Raw genomic sequence first — 22720 nt, 5'->3', positions numbered from 1 at the left:
ATATGCTAGAATTTTCCCAGGGATTAAAGTTGAGCTCTGTGGTCTCTAGTTTGCAGATTCTGTTCTTTCCCTTTTTATTTTGAAAATCAGGAAGATATTCTCCCTTCTCCAGTCCTATGGTATCTCTTCATGATATTTCATATATCACTGACAGTGGCTTATTTATCAATTCTCTTTGTACCCAGGGATGTAATTCATCTGGGACAGATTATTTGAACTCATCAGACAGGTAGACCCTGTCATTCCCTATCATGGGCCTCAGCTCCCTAGCAACCCTTTTTCATTTGTCCATTCTAGTCCATCAGGTCCTTCCTCTCCAATTCTATACCCTTTGGAATCTCTTTTTACTTGATTTAGGATCCACATTAGAGTATATATACTCAGCTGACTTTTTCAGTAATAAACTTTAAGATGGAGTAGTTACTTTCTTCCAAGGTTCTCATCTTTCCTATCTTAGCAACCTGTTCCTCCTGGTTAGGGAAATTCAGATTCATTTAGTTAACAGACATTTATTAAGCACTTAGTATGTTCTTGCACTTATGAGACACAAAGAATGAAACAGCCTTTGCTGTCAAAGATTTTAATAGGGGACAGAAGGGGAGGGACAGTGAAAGATAGAGGACCTGGGTTTAAACTCACCTGTTATATTTACTGCTTGCATGACCTTAGGCATCGCTTGTATGCATCACTTATGTGTACTATTTGTTTTCTCAGCTGTAAAGTCATGGGATTAGACTAGATGGCCTCTTAGGTCCCTTTCAGCTCTAGATTTCTGATTCTGTAGTCTTATGAAGGTCCTACAGAAATTTTTTAGGGAATAATTATAAATGAATACAGAGTATTTGTGTGAAATATTTTGGGGAGGAAGAGCAGTAGCATTTGGGATTTGGGAAATGCTTCATGGACATTGTGGTGTTTGAACTGCTTTTTGAAGGAAGAAATGGATTCTGAGAGGTAAAGGCAAGAAAGAAATATATTCAGGAAAGGAACATGTGCAGTGCAAAGGCATAGAGATAGAAGATGAAAATTTCATTTGTGAGGAACAGACAAGGCCTGTTTGACTGGATTGAAGCATGTGGGAGGGGGAATAATGTTCAGTGAGTTTAGAAAGATGGTTTGGGGTCAGGTTGCAAAGAGTTTTAAAAGCCAAACAGAAGTTTATATTTTATCCTAAAGCAAGAGTTCTCAACCCGACCCATTAACTTGTTTTAAAAATACTATTATAACTTTCAGTGTAATTAGTTTCTTTTGTATTTTGGTGGTTTATCTTATGTTTTTTTTTTTGGTCATCTTACATATTGTGTCTTATTTTATATATTTAAAAACATTCTGAGAAGGTTTCACCAGATTGCCAAATGGGTTAATGATTCAAAAGAATGTCAAAAATCCCTGTTCTAGGGACAATAGGGAGCCATTGGAGTTAAATAAGTAGGGGAAAGATCTGGTCATAATTGTGTCTTAGGGAAATCATTTTGGCAGCTCTGCGATCTGAAGCAAAACAATTTTTGTGGAGGATGGAGAAGAGAAAGATTTGAGGAACAACAAGTTAGAAGGCTATTAAAATAATTTTGGTGAGAGGTGAAGGTCTAAAGTAGTGGCCTTGCAAGTTGGAGAGGGGACAGATGTAAAAGATGTGGAAGCAGAATCAAGAAGACTTGGTAACTGATTGCATATGGGCCTGAGGGAGAGCAAAAAGTTAAGTATAATGCTGAGGTTGCATATCCTAATAAAAGGAAGAATGATGATGCCCTTGACAGAAACAGGGAAGATGGGAGTTGGGTTGGTTTGGTAGAGAAAGATGAGTATTGTTTTAGATGTATTTGAAATGCCTACGGGATATTTAGTGGGAAATTTCTAATAGGTACTTATTGATGTTCAAATAGAACTTAGGAGAAAGATACAGACTGGACTTATAGATCTGGGAGTCAGTTGCATAGAAATAATTGAACTCTTAGGAACTGATAAGATCACACAGAGAGAGAGTATAGAGAGAAGAAAAAAGAGGGCCTAGGACAAAGACTTGGAGAACATCCACAAAGTGCAAGGTTTGGATAATGATCTAATTGGAGACTACTACTGCTGTTTCCCCTGCCTGTCTAGCCACTCTTCAGCATCGCAGAAACCAAGATGTCAGAGTATCCAGGAGAAGGGGGAGCTCAGTAGTAATTCCTAGTTCTGTGCCATTGCATTGTCTGTCCTCCATGCCTGAAATGAACTTCCTCCTTCTCTCTGCCTCAAAAATCTCTCACTTCGTTCTAATTGTAGCTCAAGCACCAGTAGCTCTATGTGCCAGGAATTATCCTGGGGGACACCTCCCATTTTTCATTATTTTCCTTTAAAAAAATGAATTTATTTCGAATAAAATTTTTTTCTTTCTCCTACCCTATTGGGAACTAAATAAAACTCCTGTAGCAAATATGCATATTTAAGCAAAACAAATTCCTGTATTGGCCATGTCTAACAAATATATGTCTAAATCTCATTACCTCTCTGTCAAGAGATGGGTAACCTGTTTCAAGAGTCCTCTGGAATTGTGAATGATTATTGGACTGATCAGAGGACTTATGTCTTTCCAACATGTTTTTATTTACAATGTATTGTATAAATTGTTCTCCTGGTACTCATTTAGTTCTGCATCACTGTAAAAGTCTGTCTAGATTTCTCTGAAACCATCCTCTTCATAATTTCCTCTTTTTCTTATTTTTTATTTATTTTTTTAAATATTTATTTTAGTTTTCTACATTCATTTCCACAAAATTTTGAGTTCCAGTTTTTCTCCCTATCTCTTCCCTCCCCCACCCCTGACACCTTGCATTCTTATTACCCCTTCCTTCAATATGCCCTCCCTTCTATCACACCCCACCCTTCCCTTATCCCCATCTTCTCTCTTTTCTTGTAGGGCAAGATAGATTTCTATATCCCCATTACCTGTATTTCTTATTTCCCAGTTGTATGCAAAAACAATTCTCACCATTCTTTTCTAATACTTTGAATTCCAACTTTTCTCCCTCCCTCCCCACTCATCTCCACTGAGAAGGCAAGCAATTCAATATAGGCTATATGTGTGTAGTTTTGCTAAAGACTTCCATAATAGTCATGTTGTGTAAGAGTTACTACATTTCCCTTCATCCTATCCTGCCTCCATTTATTCTCTTCTCTCATTTGACGTTGTCCCTCCCCAAAAGTGTTTACTTCTAATTACTCCATTCTCCCATTTGCCCTCCCTTCTATCATCCCCCTCATCCCACTTGTCCCCTTCTCCCCTACTTTCCTGTAGTGTTAGCTAGATTTTCATACCAAATTAAGTGAGCATGTTATTCCCTTCTTAAGCCAAATGTGAAGAGAGTAAGCTTCCCTTTTTCCCTCTCACATCCTCCCTTTTCTCCTCCATTGAAAAAGCTTTTTCTTGCCTCTTTAATGAGTGATAATTTGCCCTAGTCCATTCTCCCTTTCTCCTCCCAACATTCCTCTCTCACCCCTTAATTTTATTTTTTTAGATATCATCCCTTCTGATTCAACTCAATCTGTGCTGTGTGTGTGTGTGTGTGTGTGTGTGTGTGTGTGTAATCCTTCCAGCTACCCAAATACTAAGAAAAGTCTCAAGAGTTACAAATATTTTCTTTACATGTAGGAATGTAAACAGTTCAACTTTAGTAAGTCCCTTATGACTTCTCTTTGCTGTTTACCTTTTCATGCTTCTCTTGATTCTTGTGTTTGAAAGTCAGATTTTCTATTCAGCTCTTGTTTTTTCATCAAGAATGCTTGAAAGTCCTGTGTATCATTGAATAACCATTTTTTCCCCTGAAATATTGTACTAGTTTTGCTGGGTAGGTGATTCTTGGTTTTAATCCCAGTTCCTTTGACTTCTGGAATATCCTGTTCCAAGCCTCTTGATCCCTTAATGTAGAAGCTGCCAGATCCTGTGTTATCCTGATTGTATTTCCACAAGATTTGAATTATTTCTTTCTAGCTGCTTGTAATATTTTCTTCTTGACCTGGGAACTCTGAAATTTGGCTACAATGTTCCTAGGAGTTTTTTCTTTTCGGGTCTATTTCAGGAGGTGATCAATGAATTCTTTCCATTTCTATTTTACCCTCTGGTTCTAGAATATCAAGGCAGTTTTCCATGTTAATTTCTTGGAAGATGTCTAGGCTCTTTTTTTGATCATGGTTTTCAGGTAGACCAATAATTTTTAAATTATCTCTCCTGGACTTATTTTCCAGGTTATTTGTTTTTCCAATGAGATATTTCACATTATCTTCCATTTTTTCATTCTTTTGATTTTGTTTTATAATTTCTTGGTTTATCATAAAATCATTAGCTTCCATCTGCTACATTCTCATTTTCAAAGAACTATTTTCTTCAGTGAGCTTTTGAACTTCCTTTTCCATTTGGCTAATTCTGCTTTTTAAAGCATTCTTCTCCTTATTGGCATTTTGGATCTCATTTGCCAATTGAGTTAGCCTATTTTTAAAGGTATTGTTTTCTTCAGCATTTTTTTGGGTCTCCTTTAGCAAGCTGTTGACTCACTTTTCATGACTTTCTTGCATTGCTCTCATTTCTCTTCCCGATTTTTCCTCCACCTCTCTTACTTGATTTTCAGAATCCTTTTTGAGCTCTTCCTTGGCCTGAGACCATTGCATATTTATTTTGGAGGCCTCTGATGGTAAGCATTGTTCTTCTTCATCTGAAAGGATGGAAGAAAATACCTGTTCACCAAGAAAGTAATCTTCTATAGTCTTATTTTTTTCCCCTTTTTTGGGGGCATTTTCCTAGCCAGTTATTTGACTTTTGAGTCCTTTGTCAAGAGGATGGTATACTTTGGGGACCTGTAAGTTCTCAGTTCCTCCAAGGTGGCACAATCAAGGGAGAGGAGTTTACTTCTCTCCTAGCCTACACACTAGTTTGGGAGCAACCAAAAACTTTTCTGCCCAGAATCTGCAACTAGTAGAATTCCTACTCCATAACTGCCTCTAGCTCCGCCATGCCCCAGGACTGTGCTCAGGGCTGAGATTCAGATCAGCTGCTCAGTTCCCCCAGGGGCTTTAGGCTGAGTGCTCCACAAATGGATGCTGCTGCTGCCACTGCCACTGCTGCTGTTGCCATTGCTGTGGTCACCTCCTGGGGCTGGGGCTGGGGCTAGGGGAGGACCCTGCTCCCTTCTTGCCCAGTTGAAAAAGCGCTCTCTCACTGACCTTTGAAGTTGTCTTTGGTGTTTGTGGGTTGAAGGATCTGAGAACCTCTGCTGCTGCTGGGGATTCTGCCCCTGAGGCCTATTCCAGTCCTGTTCCTCTCAGTGTGCTGGGTTGCGCTCCATGTGGTAGACCTTTCCTATAGGCCTTCCAGGTTACTTTGGGCTGGAAATCTCTTTCACTCTGCCATTCTGTGGCTTCTGCTGCTCTAGATTTTTTTGAGAGTCATTTTTTATAGATATTTAATGAGCTGTGGGGCAAGAGCTAGTGTATGTGCATCTTTCTACTGGGCCATCTTGACTCTGCCCTTCATAATTTCTTAAAGTTATAATAATATTCAGTTACATTTATATGCCATAATTTGTTAAACTATTCTGCAATTGCTGGATCCTTCCTTAGTTTCCAGTTCTTTGACACTATAAAAGGAGCTGCTATAAATATTTTTGTACATATAGGTCCTTTTTCTTTTCCTTTGATCTCTTTGATTTCTTTGAGATATAGACTTAGTAAGAATATTACTGGGATAAAAGATATGCTCAGTTTAGTAATTTTTTGGAACAGAATTACAAATTGCTTTCCAGAATGACAGGGCCAATTAATTCACAACTTCACTAACAGTAGATCAGTGTACGTATTTTCTCCATAGCCTTTCCAATGTATATGATTTTCCTTTTTTTTTCTTTTTACCAACCTAGCCAGATTTGAAAAGTATGAGGTAGAATCTCAGAGTTGCTTTAATTTGTATTTCTCTAATTATTAGTAATTTGGAAAATTTTTTTATTTATAGCTTAGCTTTATTTTCTTTGAAAATTGCATATTTATATCCTTTGGTCATTTAGCTATTAGGGAACGGCTCTTGTTCTTTTAAATTTGAATAATTTCGTTATTTATCTTAGATGTGAGACCTTTATCAGACAAACTTGTCTGCAAAGATTTTTTTCCCCCACACTTACCTGTTTCCTTTCCAATTTTAGGTGAATTGATTTCGTTTGAGCAACTCCTTTTAAATTTTATATAATGAAAATTGTTCATTTTATCTTTTGGGTTCATTTATCCTTTAGTTGGTCATGAATCCCTCCCTCCCCCCCATCTATCAACCTGGAAGATAATTTCTTCCTTGCTTTTCTGATTTGTTCATAATGTCCCTCTTTATATATGTCATATGGCCATTTAGAACTTATTTTATTGTATGGTATGAGATGCTGATCTATAGTACTTTCTGCCAGATCACTTTCCAGTTTCCCCAGAAATTTTCATTGGTGAGTTCTTACTGCATTAGCTAAGGTCTTTAGGTTTATCAAGTGCTATGCTACTTTTACTTCTGTACGTTGTATATTTAATCTGTTTCACTGATCTATAGTGCAGTTCTTGAGTAATTAGATTGGTATAGCATGGAATAAAGAAATTAATTTAGATAGCATAATTTTTGTTACATTGACACAGTTCAGGTAGGTACTTATCAATTAATATTTCTCTGATTTATTTAGGTCTATCTTTATTTTAAAATAGAGTTTCTGTGGTTGTATTCATATAGTTCCAGTATTAGTCTTGGCAGGTTGACTCCCAAGTATTTTATACATTCCATAATTATTTTGAATCAAATATTTTTCTATATTTGCCTGATAGATTTAGTTGGAAATACACAAAAATGATGATTTAGGTTTTACTTGATGTCTTGCAACTTTGTGCAGGTCATTGTTTTAAATTAATCTTTTTAGCTAATACTGTAATGTTTTCCAAGTAAATGATCATGTTATTTGCAAAAACCAATATTTTTTCTGTTTCTGTGCCTTGTTTCTTTTTCTTTATTGCTATAGCTAGCATTTATAGGACCATGTTAAATAGTAGCGGTGAAAATGGACATCTGTTCTTTATGTGTATTACATCCCCATTACATATAATGCTGTATCTTAATTATCATATTAGATCCATTTATTCCTCTGCTTTCTTGTTGTTTTTTTTTTTTAAATAGGAAGGGTCACTGTGTCTTTTAAAGGCATTTTCTGCACCTATTGGTATAATCATGTAATTGTTGTTATTAATATAGTCTGTGATATTGATAATTTTCCTAATATTGAAAACTCTGCATTCTTTTTATAATTCCAACCTGGTCATGGTATATAATCTTTGTGATATGTTGTTATACTCTTGCTAATATTTTATTTAAAAATTTTGCATCAATATTTATTAAGGATATTAGACTGTAGTTTTCTTTCTCTGTTTTGACTTTCATGTTTTAGGTAGCAAGACCACATTTGTATCATAAAAAGAATTTTGTAGGACACTTTCTTGTCCTATTTTTATTCTCACATGACTTATGTAATATTGATATTAATTATTCTTTGAATGTCTGATGACATTCTGTTGTAAATCCATCTGGTCCTGGATTTTCCCTGCGTTGGGAGCTTTCTGTTATCTTTTCTTGATCAACTAAACAAGTATTTGAGCACCTATATGTTATGCATTAAGCTTTAATGATATGGCATATATAAAACATAAGAAACTGGCTTTGTCTTTGAGTCTCAATGGGTTCTTGTACCTGATTTAGCACTATTTGTGTATCCCTGTAGTTACTGTGTAACTACATAGTTTTGTAAAATGGTAACATATAATGATTTCTTCCATACCTACCTCTCATCATTGTTATGAATGAAATAAGATGATATATTTGAATTTGAAAATGACCGATTTCTATAGTAATGTATGATGGACAGCATTGAAGCAGTGATCTTATTGGATATAGAATTAATAATAAAAGTAATTCATTCATATAGTGCCTAAAGGTTTACAAAGCTCTTTCTTCATAACAGCTATGGGAGATAATTATTTTATTTTCTGTTTTATAAATGAGGAAACTGAGGCTCAAAGACATCAGCTCACTTGCCCTAGGTTAAAGAGATGCAAGTTTTACATCTCTACTAACTCCAAGTCTAGTTCTTTTGTCCTTATACCACACTGTCTCTCAAGTTATCAGAGTGTGTGCTTTTTGTGTGTTCCTTATACTTTATTATTATTTTGTAGGGAAACACTGAGTGGTTTGAATTAACTTGGAAATGGTATCTTCTTTTAGGGCATGAAGGCTCTAATCACTTTTGGTTGCTACTTATAAATTCTGTGATCTTCTTCAGATAAGTTGAACATTACCTGTTGAACATAAATATGTTTCTGATCAAGATGCACATGTTAAGCACCTATTACATGCCAACCTCTGGGAATACCAATAGAAAGACTCATATGATGACATAATCTTTATTCGCAAAGAATTTTCATTACAAGGTGTTTGTCTTTTGTGCTTGAAGAGAGGACCAAGTTGACATGATATTGGGGTCAATGTACAGAGTGTCTACAGGTTGGGCACAAATAGTCTATATGATCATTTAGGAGGGAGAGGTCTCTAAATTTATTCATCTGATGTTCCTTTTGAGCTACCACAATTCTGTTTTGCTCATAGAGCACAGTGCCTACATTATTGTGGGCATGCTATAATGACCAGTCTTGTGCCAGTGTCTCCCATGTCTCACAATTGATACCAGCATTCTTCAGAGAAACCTGGAGTGCCATTATATTGCTTCTTCTGACCGCTGTGAAAGTACTTGCCTTGTTTGAGTTCTTTGTAAAATAGTCTTTTAGGCAAATGTGTATTTGGCATTTGGACAATGTGGGCAGCCCATCCGAGTTGCACTTTCTGTAGTACAGTTTGAGTGGTTGTCAGTTCACCTTGAGGAAGGACATCAGTGTCAAGTACTTGTCAGGTCATCTTCAGAGTCATCCTAAGACAGTTCAAATGGAAGTGGTTCAGTGTTCTGGCATGGTGCTAATAGCCTGTCCAGGTTTCACAAGCATAGAACAATGAGGTCAGCACAGCAACTCTTTAGACCTTCTGTTTGGTAGGCAGCCTAACATCTCTTTTCTCCCATACTTTCTTGTGGAGCATGCATGCATCAACTTCATTATCTATGTGGACATTCCTGGAAATTACATTGCCAAAGTAAGTGAACTTATCTACAGCATTCAAAATTTCTCAATTTACTGTAAGCAGTGGTTCCAACTTTGATGGTGTAGTGCTGGCTGGTGGAGAATCTTTTTTCTCTTGGTTTTAGTTGGTAGACCAAAATTATCACAAGCAGCAGAGAATCAATCCATACTTTCTTGCATCTCAGCCTCTAGGGTTGCATTGAGTGCACAGTCATCTATAGGAAAAAAGGTCATGCACCAACTCTTCCTCTATTTTAATGTTGGCTTGTAGCCTTCTCAAGTTAAATAATTTATCATCAGTATGGTAGTTGACCTTGATGACATTTTTGTCCTCCAGGACATCTGACAACATAGCCAAAAACATTATTCTAAAAGTTATAGGAGCAAGCATACAGCCCTGCTTCACTCCATTGGTGTCAACCTGTGCAAACACACCATTATGAAATTGGCATACATTATTGATGAACTTCTATGGGCAATCAAATTTTGCCACGATTTTCCATAGGCCCTCATAACTGACAGTATCAAAGGCCTTAGTTAGATCGATGAGCATTGTATATAGACTTGTATTCTGCTCCTGGCATTTCTCCTGGAGTTGTCAGGTAGTAAATACCAAGTCAGTTGCTCTTCAGAACCTTTCTGAAGCTGCACTGGTCATCTTCCAGGTGAAGGATCAATTGATTAAAGAAAACTGGCAAGAATCTTGCCATCAGTGACTGAGAGACCCACTCCTGTGGTTGTCACAGGGCAATCTATTTCCTTTATATTGTTGAACAATAGAGGCATCCTTGATCTCTTGGGGGATAACCCTCTCTTGCCATATAACCTGGAAGATTTCAGTTGATTTTTGTGTGAGCAGTTGACCCCCTGTCTTGTAAATCTCTGCAGGTGCTTTGCCATACAAGAGGAACCTAATGATATTGAAAATCTTTTCTTTAGTTGAAAGTTGGGCTAGAGAGAGATTGACTTCAATCTGAGGTAGTTGGTCAGTGGTTTTGGCATTGATTGATGATGGTCTGTTGAGAACACTATGGAAGTGTTCAGGCCATCTCTCCAGGATCATGTCCTTTTCATTGATCAGTGTGGCTCTATCATGACTAAGTAGTTGAGAAAGACCTTTGGCCCATAAGTAGACTTCAGGGCATCATGAAAAATGCTTTGGGTGGTCACTATCAGTGTAAAACTGAATTTCATCTGCCTTTTTACTGAGCCAAGAATCCACCTTCGTTCTAAGCTTTGCTTGCACATTACTTTTGATGGACTTAAATGCTGCCTTTTTACAGATGGATGAACAGTTCTGCTGGTAGACATTAGTACTTTCTGAATTTCCCCATCATTTTCATCACACCAGTCTTTATGTTTGAAAGTGTTGTGATCCAAATGTTCTGGTTCAAATGAGTAAATGCAATGCTATATACCAGATCTCTGAAAACTGCCCACTCCTTTTTTTGCTCCACTGTTGCCAGCTATGTGTTGGCTCAGCTTTCCCTCCAAGTTAGTAACAAACTTTTCTCCCATAGAGAGTCACTCTAATCTGTTGACAGTAAGTCTTCTGGTAGTGGTCTTGCATTGGGATTATAGCTTTTGTTGAATGTGAATGTTTAGCTTGGAGAGAATAATAAGTCTATGATTTTTCCAGCACTCTGCACCACACATTGCCTTTGTCACTCTCACATCTCGTCCGTCTTTTCTCCTTACAATGACATAGTCTATTAAAGGCTAGTGTTTTCTGTGAGGGTGCATTCATGAAGAGTTATTGCATTTAGATAAATGGAATACAGTGTTGGTGATAAGATCATGAGACACACAAGTCTTTAGTAGTAAGTGACCATTACTGTTGCTTTTTCTGAATCTATTCCTCCCAAGGACTCTCTGCCACATCTGATAGTCTGTGCCAACTCTGGCATTAAAGTCACCCAGAATTACAAGCTTATCCAGCACATTGATGATAAGAGTCTCCAGGTGTTCATAAAATTTTTCTTTGACCTCATCAGGGTTTGTCATGGAGGAAGTATACTAACTGATGATGGTGGCATAGCACTTTCCTGCAAGTGGCAATCATGTCATCACTAACCTGTCATTCACTCCTTTGTAAGAGGTATACAACCTTGTTGACTCGATCATATTTGATTGTGATACCTATACTAGCTTCACAGTGCTCCCTATCACTGGGGCTGCTCCAGAAAAACAAGCATCCATTTCCAACTTTGGTAAGTTGGTCTTCATTTGCTAGCCTTATTTCACTCAGGGCTGTTATTTGGATGTGATATCTGTGGAGTTTTCGTGCAGCAAGAGCTGTTCATCTTTCAGATCTGCTAGATTTTGTGTTTTCCCTAAGTATGTGCACATTCTGTGTTCCAGTGGTTAATGAAATCATCTTTGTAAAAGTTTTTTTTCGTGTTTTTGTGTTTTGACTGCTGGGTGGGATCCCCCACCTGCTGTGGTAAGCAGGCCAGGGTTAGGTGAAGCAGACAATTTTGGGGGCACATTTTCTAGCCCCTTTCTTGTACCAGGAGGAGAGCAGCATGATCCTTAAGAAGGCTGCTCAGACACCCACAGGGCAACTGAATCCTACTGCTACTTCAGTTCAGTCAGAAGATGACCTATGCCATGGGCTGCCTGAATTCTGGGTTGTGACTACAGGTCCCACTGTATTCACATCTCCTGTTTTAACCTGTCACTTCAAGATAGATAAAATAGTAAGACAGTAAAATAATACAATAGTAAAATAATATCAATGATACCTTTTGACTCACACATGAATTGGATTTAAGTGAGTTCAAAGTTGTTGGCTTCACTCTCTGAGTCATCCAAGTCCAGTGGCAAGACAAAAAGTCAAGATGGCTCTGGAAGCATTGGATGACCTTGGCATCTTCAGCATCTGACTAAGATGTAAGCCCTTCACAGTGCCTGCTTCAGATATGAAGGCCATTGGAACAGATTGTTCTCATCTGCCCATTTCACTGGGGAAAGTCATCACCTGCTTGGGATAGAGAGGCTTGAGGCCCATTGGTTCTTGTCAAACTGGTTTAGCACGTCTGCCAAGATGGTTTTACTGGAGTGTGGCCATTGTGGGTGCTATAGCTTATTGGAGCCATAGATGAGAGTGGACACCAAAGGTCGATGAATAGCCCTTATACCAGAGGTGCTAGTTCTCTCTGAATGTCTTATGTATCCCTTCATTCCAAGTACGTGTAATAGCATATACCAGTGAGTCAGCTAGCATTTACTAAGCACCTGCTGTGTGCCAGCCACTTCCTAATGCTGGGGATACAAAGAAACATAAAAGTCAATACCTGCGCTCAAGGAGGTCACAGTCTAATGGGGGAAACAACATACAGACAACCATGTACAAATAAGATGCCTACAGGATAAATTGGGGGTGGTCTCAGAGGGAATACAGTGAGATTAAGGAGGATTGGGAAAGGCTTCTTGCAGGTGAGACTTCAATTGAGACTCAAAAGGAGTACAAGTAGACAGTTGGAGTCAGAGGTAAAATGTGTTTGTGGAACATCAAGGGGACCCAGTTATGAGGGACTTTAAAATCCAAACAAAGCATATATTTGATCCTGGAGGCAATAGGGAACCACTGGCGCTTATTGAATTGGGGTGGTATGGGTTGATGTAAGTAGAAGAACAAATGCAAGGTAATTTGGGAGGGAAAGTGTTACATATAATACCAATAAAACATACATAGATGTATATAGATGTGTTTGTTTTATGTGATACCTTTTTGCTTTTAGGTCAGCCATTTACAGCTATACTCTATCTAGCCTTTGCAAATAAAAAGGCTTAAGTGAAACCAAACAATTCACTGACCACACCTGAGACCATATGCTCTATTGTACCATCATAGACCATTGCCTTTTATGAAATGAGGCAGTTACCTTTCCTCTTCTTGCAGAGAAGTACAGATTTGTAATTACAGTTCTGACATGTATAGTTTTGTTCTGGAGTTCTTTTCCATTAAATTTGATGTAGCTATTGTCTGTATATATTTTTTCTCTTTCTGTTTATTCCATACGACTTTAGTTCATATGAACCCTGAATTCTTCATATTTGTTACTTCTTATGGCATAGTGATATTTCTCTACATTGATGTATCCATCTTGTTTAGTCTTCCCCAAAATAGATATCCTTTTTTTCCCAGTTCTTTATTTACACAAAAAAATACTGCTATGAACATTTTGGCATATACAAAATAATTCTTTCTGTCTTTTACTCCCTCTGCTCTGGGTTAAGGGGTGTGAGTAGTTTAGTGTTGTTTTTCAAATAATTTCAAATTGTTTTCCAGAATGATTGAGCCAGTTTACTGCTCACCAACTTTGGCAGTATGCCTGTCTTGCCATAGTCCTTTCAACACTGATTACGTCTTTTGTCACCTATGTCATTTTGCTTGGTGTGAGGTGAAACTTCAGTAGTTTCAATCTTAATTTTGCTTACTATTAGAAGACTTTTTCATATGATTGTTGCTTACAGTTGACCTTGACAGCCTTTTGTTCGTATCTTCTTGACCACTAATCTTTTGGACAAATAAATATATTTCTCATCCTGCATATAATTTTGTTTATAGGAATCCAGTGCACAAATGGATTTGAGTATACAAACAATTGATGATATTAAAGAAATTATCCAAATAGATGGAACTGGAGATACATCTTCAAATGAAGAAATAGGGAGTACGAGAGATGTGGATGAGAATGAATTTCTTGGTATTATTGATGCAGAAGATCTGAAAGTTCTTGAAGAAGAAGGTGATAGTATCTCCAATGAAGATTCAACCACCAATAGCAGTGACAATGAAGAACCCCAAATAGACATTGTAGAGGAGGTGATGATTCCTTTGGTGATATGACTAGTTTTATTACATGTAAAACAGTAGTACCTTTCCCAGTTATGGTTAATAAGTTATTAAGTTAAGTTATTAAGAAGAGCAACCTTTATCTCTCTTTCTCTTTCTGTTTTTGAGGGGGGAGGGGAAAGAGGATTTTTTACATGGTAGGATAGTTTATTTTTTTAAAAAAACTCTTAAGTAACACTGTTTTCAGTTGTTCAACAACATTTAAAAAATACTTGTTTTGCTTAGATATAGAGGTAGTCAGGAGAGGGTTAAGGAAGACAGGGATGGGGATTGTAAATGTGGCAAGCATATTAAAGCAGCAAGTAGGCTTCTCCCTCTTTTTAAAAACAAAATCTTGTATGTTAGTAAAAATTATTTAATTATGGTCGCCTTTAATTTTTAGGACCCTTTAAATTCTGGAGATGATGTTAGTGAGCAGGATGTGCCAGACCTGTTTGACACAGATAATGTAATAGTCTGTCAATATGACAAGGTATGTGTTTCCCCACCCTCGAGTTTATTAATGAAATTTGATGTATCTAGAAGTCATGCGAACTGTGATGGAAAAACTAGTAGTTGTGTCTGTTTAGCATTTCACTTAGGTTATACTTGAAAAGGACTATTAGAATAAGTATATGTTGAAAGCTTCCTCTGAGCCTGGCACTAAATACTTTAAGTTTTGGGAGATAAAAGAGTTGCGATTGAAAGACATGCGGTAGTTAGAGAAAAATCCCAAACAATACATGACAAATTACTCAATTTAAAAAGAATTAAATACTAAAAATGCCTCATATAGGCCCATGCTATAGGTGGTCAGGAAGAATAATTCAATGGAGCAGATGTTTATTAAGCATCTACACTGTATACAGTGGAATTCATGCGACACTGGGGAAAATAAAAAGCTTAGATAAGACAAAATTATAATTGAGCAGCTCAGCTTCCTTTCTGTTGTCAGTTATCATTGTCCGAGCAAAATTAGAAATCTTCCTTTGTCAATTTTCTTCTTTTCCTCATTATAGTTAAAATAATGTCCATGTTCATTTTTGAGAGCTTCCTGTCCATTTTGCATTGCCTTCATTTTCAAGAGTCTCTGGATGTGTGATCGTCACTTCTCTGGTCTTAACTGAGAGTCATAAAATTCAATTCAACAAGCTTTTGAAAGTATAAAGGCCATCCACCTTAATGTTGTGGGGTATATAAAACATTAATCTTGAATCTAGGTTCCAAAGGGTTCTTGTCCCTCCTTTCATGGTGCCTATAATGCTGTAGGGGAATAAAATATTAATTGTAAGGTTCACTGTTTCTAAGTGAAGATGAGCCACAAAACAAAGTGCTGCACTAGGTCTGGAACACTGGAAGAGGGAAGAGAATCAGGGAAAGTTTCTTGAAGAAAATTATCATTTGAGTTAGAATTTAAAAGATGGCTAAGAATTCAGCGAATGTAGAGGGCAGAAGGGGGAGGACATTTTAGGTCTGGAGAATAAGTTGGGCAAGAGCATGAGGGAAGGAGTAAGCTTAGATGCAGGCAAAAATTCCAGAATGGCTTGGTAGACTTCACGGAGAGGACCAAATATAATATGAGGCCTTGAATGTTGTATAAAAACTATTAGCATACATTGCCATCACAACAGACCCATGAAATAAACAAAATGATAAATTAATTTTAAAGCAAAGTATAGATCTCCCCTCCCAAGTTAGGGTACAGTCTTCCCTCTTCACAGTGATATAACTAACACTTAGTAATAACAGAAAATTTAGTACTGAATAGTTGATGTTCACTGTCTGTCATTAGCTCTTGACAAGTAGTGGCAAAGGTTGGAGGGAAGAGAGAATCACTGACTTGAAGTGTCTTAGGAAATAAGACTGTAAATCTTCTGAAATTTATATTAAAATGATATTTCCATTCTTGTTTGGGTTTAGTTAATTTTAAGACACTAGGGCTCATGAAAACCAAAGAATTGTATCAAAGGTGCCCAAGAGGGCCATAATAATGGTCAGCAAGCCCATGCCTGGGGGAAGGTGCTCTCCTTCTCTTTAGTGTGCTGGCTTCTGTCTCTCTCTGTGCTGGGGCTGGGCTTACCCTTCTCCCTCTGGAGCCCTGTTGAGCTGACTCAAGGAGGAAAATGCTTCTTTAAGAAATTTTCCACCAAGGAAGAGACTTCTGTTCTTCACCCATGACTGGACATAATCTGACCAGCATTTTCTTTCATTTTTATATTCCTCTGCTGTATATGTGCCTGAGACTCATTATAAATAGTCCTGAGTCCATGCTTCAGAACTGTGTGATAGGTAAAATGGTAGTATAAGATCCTTCTGGTCTATCCTAATAAAACCCTCAGAATAAAGGGAACTTAGAATATACCAGGTTTTGCTCAGTTTTATATGTAGTGTCATGACAGGAATCTAGTCAGTTCTGTTATAATGCATGTTTGGAAAATTCACTTTTCTTTGAATGTGATTGTTGTATTAGGGAGCATTTGAGCAAAATTAACTCTCCAGTTGGCTTCTTTGCAACTAATTCTGTAAGAATGGCTTCACAATCACTCATGGGCTGCAAACTTCTGACACCCGTTCCATCATTTTCAAGGTAAAATGGTGTATTAATTGTCCATCTTTTGGTGCAGAAGAGGGCTGGTCCACACCAACTCCACCCCCCATTCCCTGCCTCCATGGCCTCAAACCCAGCAGCAACCTGAGGCTGCTCATGGGACCACTGTTGTAGTATTTAAGAATTTCTTAGCATGTATGAAATTGTGCTACTGTTTTTTTTTTTTAAATCAGGTTCCTATTTTTTTTTAAAATGTATTATTGATGAAGTTTTTGAGCCCTGTGCCCCTAACTTTCCCCATAAGCTCTGTGGTTTTTATTGAATGGTTTTGTATAGCAGGGTGATTTTTTGGAAACACAACTCATTATAGCAGAATTGATTATGGACCTTCACATTGTCTATATGGTTTAGATCTTCATTGGCTGTACTTACTAGAGAGTCCTTAATGGAGGAGGTGGAACGTGAGTTGGACTTCAAAGGATCTATTTCATAAGGGAGGTTATGGAGGGGGCAGCTCGGTGGTACAGTGAATAGAGCAGCAGCCTTCAAGTCAGGAGAACCTGAGTTCAAATTTGTCCCCATACACTCTCTACCTGTATGACCTTGGGCAAATCCACTTAACCCTGATTGTCCCTCCTCCTTCCCCCCACCAAAGAAAGGGAGATTATGGGATTGGGAAGGAGAAGCTTGTTAGGGCAGGGTCATGGCATGAACAGAGGTATAGAGGTGAAAATGCATTCAAAGATGGTTAGGACAGACCTTTCTGAAAGAGTATATACTTCTAGATATACTAAGAGATACTTGGATAGTTAGCCCCTTATCAGGCTAGTGAACTTGATCTGATAGGCAGTAGGGAATTAATATCTATGTTCTTGAGCATTAAAGTGATATTATGAAGGTATGTTTCAGAAAGAACAGTAATATGTAGAACAAATTTCAAGGGACAGCCTTGAAGGAAGGAGGAAGACATAATTCAGGAAGCCTGAGGTGGTGAGAACCTGAAGTAGAGAAAGAGGTCTATAGGTTACTACTAGATTTCACACTTGCAGACTTGGGAGAATGGTTAAGTATTAGTAAACAGGCAAGTGTTTTTATATAACTATTATGCTTCCATACTAGAGGATTTTTGTACCTTGTCGATATTATAGTTGGGACTCCAACTCTACAACCCTTCCCTTGAGTCCTTTGCTCACTTATTATTTCTCTAGTCTTGCCCTGCCAAGCCTTGGTCTTGATTCACTCTCACCATCAGCTGCCTTTGCTCATACATATATGTGTGTGTGTGTGTGTGTGTGTGTGTGTGTGTGTGTGTGTGTGTGTGTGTATACACTGGGTCTGCTATATGTTTATGTAACATAGCCTCAAGTTATGCCTCACTGCTTTCAGTGAGCCTTTTATATCTCCTTATTTAACTCATTGTTCCACTCACTACATTTCCCCTCAGACCTTCCATCACTCCTCCCTGCTCCCCCTGTTGCCTTACATTACTGGAAAGATTGGGGCTATTCAGTAAGAGCTCCTCTGTCTCCCCTCCTCCTTATTTCACATCACCCAGACGCCTCATGCCACTCTTTTTCTCTCCTCTTATCTCACTCTTATTAGAGTGTGTCTGCACAAGTGATCCCTTTCGATCCCATTTTTTCTAACAGATTGTTCCTTCTGTTATCCCCATTCTCTTCAGTCTCTCAGATCTTTCCCAACTGCCTGCAAACATGCCCATGTTTCCTCCATTCTCAAAAACTTTTATCCATCCATTTCTGCTAGTGATTACCCTATATCTCTCCTCTCTTTTAGTGGCTAAACTTCTTGAAAAAGTCATCTATAATTGGTGTTTCTGCTTCCACTTCTCTCACTTGCTCTTTTAAAATCTGCATTTTGGCTTCTGACGTCATCATTCGACTGAAGTTGCTCTTTCCAAAGTTACCAGTGATCTCATAACTGCCAAATTCAATGGGCTTTTCTCAATTCTCATCCTTGGCCTCTTTGCAACCTTTGACACTTTCAATAACCTTCTTCTTGATATTCTTTTCTCTCTAGGTTTTTGTGACATTTCTCTCCCCTGGTACTCATATCTATCTGATTGTTCCTTCCCAGTCTCCTTTGCTGACTCTTTCCTTTGGGGCATAGTCTTTGTTTTTGAAAGTGATATATAACTATTGCTTTGCTGAAGGGACTAGGCTACTAACTTTTTCTCTAGGGTTTAGTGTGGCTTTTTTCTGGGGCTTTGTTTTTGGGCACAGTGTCTAGTGTGTGTTAAATACTAAATAAATACTTGTTGAATTGAAAAATGATGTAAGGTGAGGGGTAGATTCTTCCTGTGTGACATATTCCTTTTTTATTAATGATTATTTGTAATGAATATTTTATTTAGCAAAGGAACACTTTTAAAATGTATTTAACTTGTAAATTTTTTCTGTTTCATGGATAATTTTGTGAAATTTTAATACTTTTTCACTTCCAGATTCATCGAAGCAAAAATAAATGGAAATTTTACTTGAAAGATGGTGTCATGTGCTTTGGCGGGAAAGACTATGTGTTTGCCAAAGCCATTGGAGATGCAGAGTGGTAAATCTTATGTGCTCTGTTTGTAAGCATTTTATGTCTCTGTAGACATCAGTGAGAGTATACTAAATATTCTGAAGTTTTTTGTTTTAAATAAAATAGTTTACCAAAACATGCTAATGTATAAAATTAGAACTGTGTGTTTACATTGCAGATACATGTCAAAAGTACAATTCTTTCTTTCCTTGTTTTGTTCCCATGAGTTAACAGATTCTTCCCATTATATATATTCTCTAAAACATGGGTATTTAGCTTTATTTGATTTCCAAAGTGATGATGATTGCCAGTAATTATTCCAGATACAATAGTACAACAGGAAGAATGCCCTAGTTTTTCATTTTAAGTCATTTCTGGTTCCTTCTGCTTGACCAAAAAAAACAGGTGTCATTATTTTATACAATGGCATATTGTAGGTCTATACCTGTTAAGTCAGTAAATAGTGATTTATCTTTTTTGTTTGTTTGAAAAGAAGCAAGGATGAGGAAGCTGAGAAAGATGCGGTGGTAATGTTCAAAGTGAAATACAAATATTTCTCATAAGAGGGTTAATGGTCTTGCTCTCAACATTTTGACTAGTTTGGATTGCCTGCATTGAAACTGGTGAAGTGGGAACATATGGGATTGTGATAACGTTATTGAAGGAATTCATAAAAAAAAATTTTTGAATTTAGAATTTTTCCAGGTTCTACATTTGGAATTCAAATGATGCTGTTTTGACCACATGTGACATTTTATAAAATACTGAGCTTTTGAAGAAAAAAAATAAAGCCATTTGTTTGTTCTTATGTAATATATACCTATGAATGGCTTAGTACTATTTAAAATTGTTGCAATTATATTGAGCAGTTGAATCTTTGTCCCAACCTCCTACCAAGCTTAAATTAAAGTGATTGAAATTTTCCCTTGTAGAAGTTTTTATTTGGGGAGAGGGATTGATTTTTAGTTCATTAAAGAAGAAAATAAAACACCTGTTTAGCTATTACCATTGCAGAATCACTTTCTCTACCTTCACTGTCCCACTTGACAGGCCATTCTTAGCATTATTACCAGAAACTCATCAGTGCAGTTGATATCATGAATATTAATTACTGGACATCAGTATACAAATCTTTTCTTTGAGTCATTGGTCCTGTTGGTTAATATTAACTTAAGTCGTAGTTTACATGCATTAAGCAGTACTTTTAAACCTTGAAGTGCTATAGAAATGTGAATAGTGTAGTCTCCCATGCCTGGAATGCTCTCCTTCCTCACCTCTGTCTTCTGGCTTTCCTGGCCTCCTTCATGTCCCAGCTTAAATCTCACCTTCTACAGGAAGCCTTTTTAAAATCCTTTTTAATGCTAGTGCCTTCCCTATGCTGATTATTTGTTATTTATCCTCTATATAGTTTGCATACTTTTGATTACATGTTTTCTCCTCCATAAGACTGTGAGCTTCTTGAGAGTAGGGATTGTCTTTTGATTTTCTTTGCATCTGCCAGAGCTTAGCACAATGCTTGACATTATGTGACTCATAAGTGTTTATTGACTGAGTGACTAGTATTTCTTAAGCTACAGTATTTGGTTATTATTCTCTTAACTTTAAGATCTTAGGCAAAGTGCTTACTCTCTTTGGGTATCAGCTGGATTGGATAGTCTGTAAGGCCTATAATTAATTTTAAAATTCCATAACTGTGAATAAGTTTAGAGGTAGGTATTTTGTGTTCAGTGTTCAGCTTTGTGTAGTGGAGGATATAACAAAAAGGGTAAAACATGGTTTCTGAGCTTGCTGTCTAATTGGAGAGGCAAAAGCATGAACTAATTTGAAGGAAAAGTAAATACTAAACTGCATTTACAACTGAGCCCAGGAGGAGTTCAGAAAAAGGATTCATTTGGGCTGGAATAGAGGGAGCTTCCTTGCTGGTTTTTTCCTACAACAGTAAAATCCTAGATCTACACCCCTCCCCACCAAATTATTTTCTGTAGTAGTATTATCATGAACTTTTGAAGAAAAACTGAAAAAAAAAGTGGTCTCCTAGAGGAAGTCTTTGAACTTGGAACTATATGTAGTTTTAGGACTTAGATCAACACAGAAGAGAGGGGAGAGTGTCTTGCAGGGGCAATAATATCTAAATAAATCAGTAAGAATGAATATGTAAGATTTGAAATATGGCAAGTGGGAGGTGTGTATTAGACAAAAACAATTAGATAGTAAGGATGAGGCCCAGGTAGTGGAAGATCTAGAGAGTGAAGTAGTGGAATTTGGATTACCTAGGCCTTAGTATCTGTGTCTTGTGAAATGAAGGGGTTGGATAGCTCAGCTCCCTATCACAATTCAGTGACACTGATTCAGTAGTTGATGGGGAGCCACTGTAATTTCCCAGGCAGGGGACTGATGGGATAAAAGTAACATTTTAGGAACATTGGTTTGCCCATGTATGCTACTTTCATTTAAAGGAGGGCAATCTTCTCAGACTCTTCACCCTTCCCTTTTTCTATCCTCTGCTTTCCTCTTCCCTTCTCTCCCTTCCCCTCACCCTTCCCCTTCCTTCACACCCCTCCTTTCTCATCCCCTCTTCTCTTCCACTTCCTTCTCCATCCTTCCCTCATTTTTCCTTCCTTCCTTCCCCGGGCTAGATGATACAGTGGCAGAAACAGCTGAGGTGGACATCATGGGGCTGTGCGAGGACATGTTCTCCAAAATGACCATGTACCTGACAGGACAGCTGATAGCCACCAGGGAAGACTTAAAAACTTTTGGAAAATATGAACAAACCAACTAGCTTGAAGTATCTAAAAATGAAAGATATTGCAGTAAATATAAGTAGAAACCTAAAGAACTTAAATCAGAAATAAGTAGCAGTTCAGCCTTATCTAGATCAGATCACTTTAATTGAGCAAGTATCATCTCTTGATCAAGTTGGATGCATATTCAAAGAAACTAAAGTACAAGAAATTAGAAAGGTGATGAAAGAATTCTGTAGCACAAAGACTTTAAATCCAAGGATGTTTCATAAAAAATAAGTGGGATGGCAATTAACAAACTGCTGTGCTTCAGTTCCCCAAAGGAAGTGATGTTGCTGATCCAAGGAGAACCTCAACCCCAACTTTTGGTTGGATGTGTAACTTTGGTCACCCTTTGATGTTTTCTTAAAACTGTACCTCCTGTGGGGGCAGAGCCAAGATGGCGGAGTAGAAAGATGGACTTGCTCTAGCTCTCCCCCCATAGCCCATAAAATACCTGTAAAAAGTGACTCTAAAATTCTAGAGCAGCAGAAGCCATAAAACGACAGAGTAAAACAGATTTCCAGCTCAAGACAGCCTGGAGGACTGACAGGAAAGGTCTATCACATCAGGCTTGGAGCAAAGCACAGCCCAGTGTAGTCTGTGTGACGCCACACTTACAGGCTTCAGGGTACAGAATCATGGCTAGCAGCTGCTGTTCCCAGATTTCCCAACCCACAAATGCCAAAGACAGCTTCAAAAGTCAGTGTGAAAGCTCTTTCACCTGGGTGAGAGGGGTGTGTGGTCTGGCCCCAGGCTCGGCTCCAGGGCAGCAGCAGCAGCCTCTATGGCAGGTGCACTTTTGGAGCTCTTGGCCTAAAAGACCCTGGGGGAATCAAGCAG

General features: G+C 37.8%; 1 protein-coding gene across 9 annotated transcripts in view; it reads left to right on the top strand.

Annotated features, from left to right (window-relative positions):
• GTF2A1L (general transcription factor IIA subunit 1 like) overlaps positions 1-22720 on the top strand; it is a 55003-nt gene that overhangs the window by 23409 nt on the left and 8874 nt on the right. For 5 of the 9 annotated variants that reach the window (XM_072635645.1, XM_072635640.1, XM_072635639.1 and 2 more), the window contains 3 exons: positions 13742-13999; positions 14412-14501; positions 19018-19121. In XM_072635645.1, coding sequence (XP_072491746.1) covers positions 13742-13999; positions 14412-14501; positions 19018-19121 — 452 coding nt within the window. Of the gene's footprint in view, positions 1-13741; positions 14000-14411; positions 14502-19017; positions 20018-22720 lie in introns of those variants that run through there. The other 4 variants (XM_072635646.1, XM_072635641.1, XM_072635638.1 and 1 more) reach the window with 1 other exon arrangement.

This window comes from Notamacropus eugenii, chromosome 1 (genome assembly GCF_028372415.1).
Source record: "Notamacropus eugenii isolate mMacEug1 chromosome 1, mMacEug1.pri_v2, whole genome shotgun sequence".
Classification (NCBI taxonomy): domain Eukaryota; kingdom Metazoa; phylum Chordata; class Mammalia; order Diprotodontia; family Macropodidae; genus Notamacropus; species Notamacropus eugenii.
The sequence above is the reverse complement of the archived record's forward strand: the minus strand, read 5'-3'. Positions and strand labels throughout refer to the sequence as shown.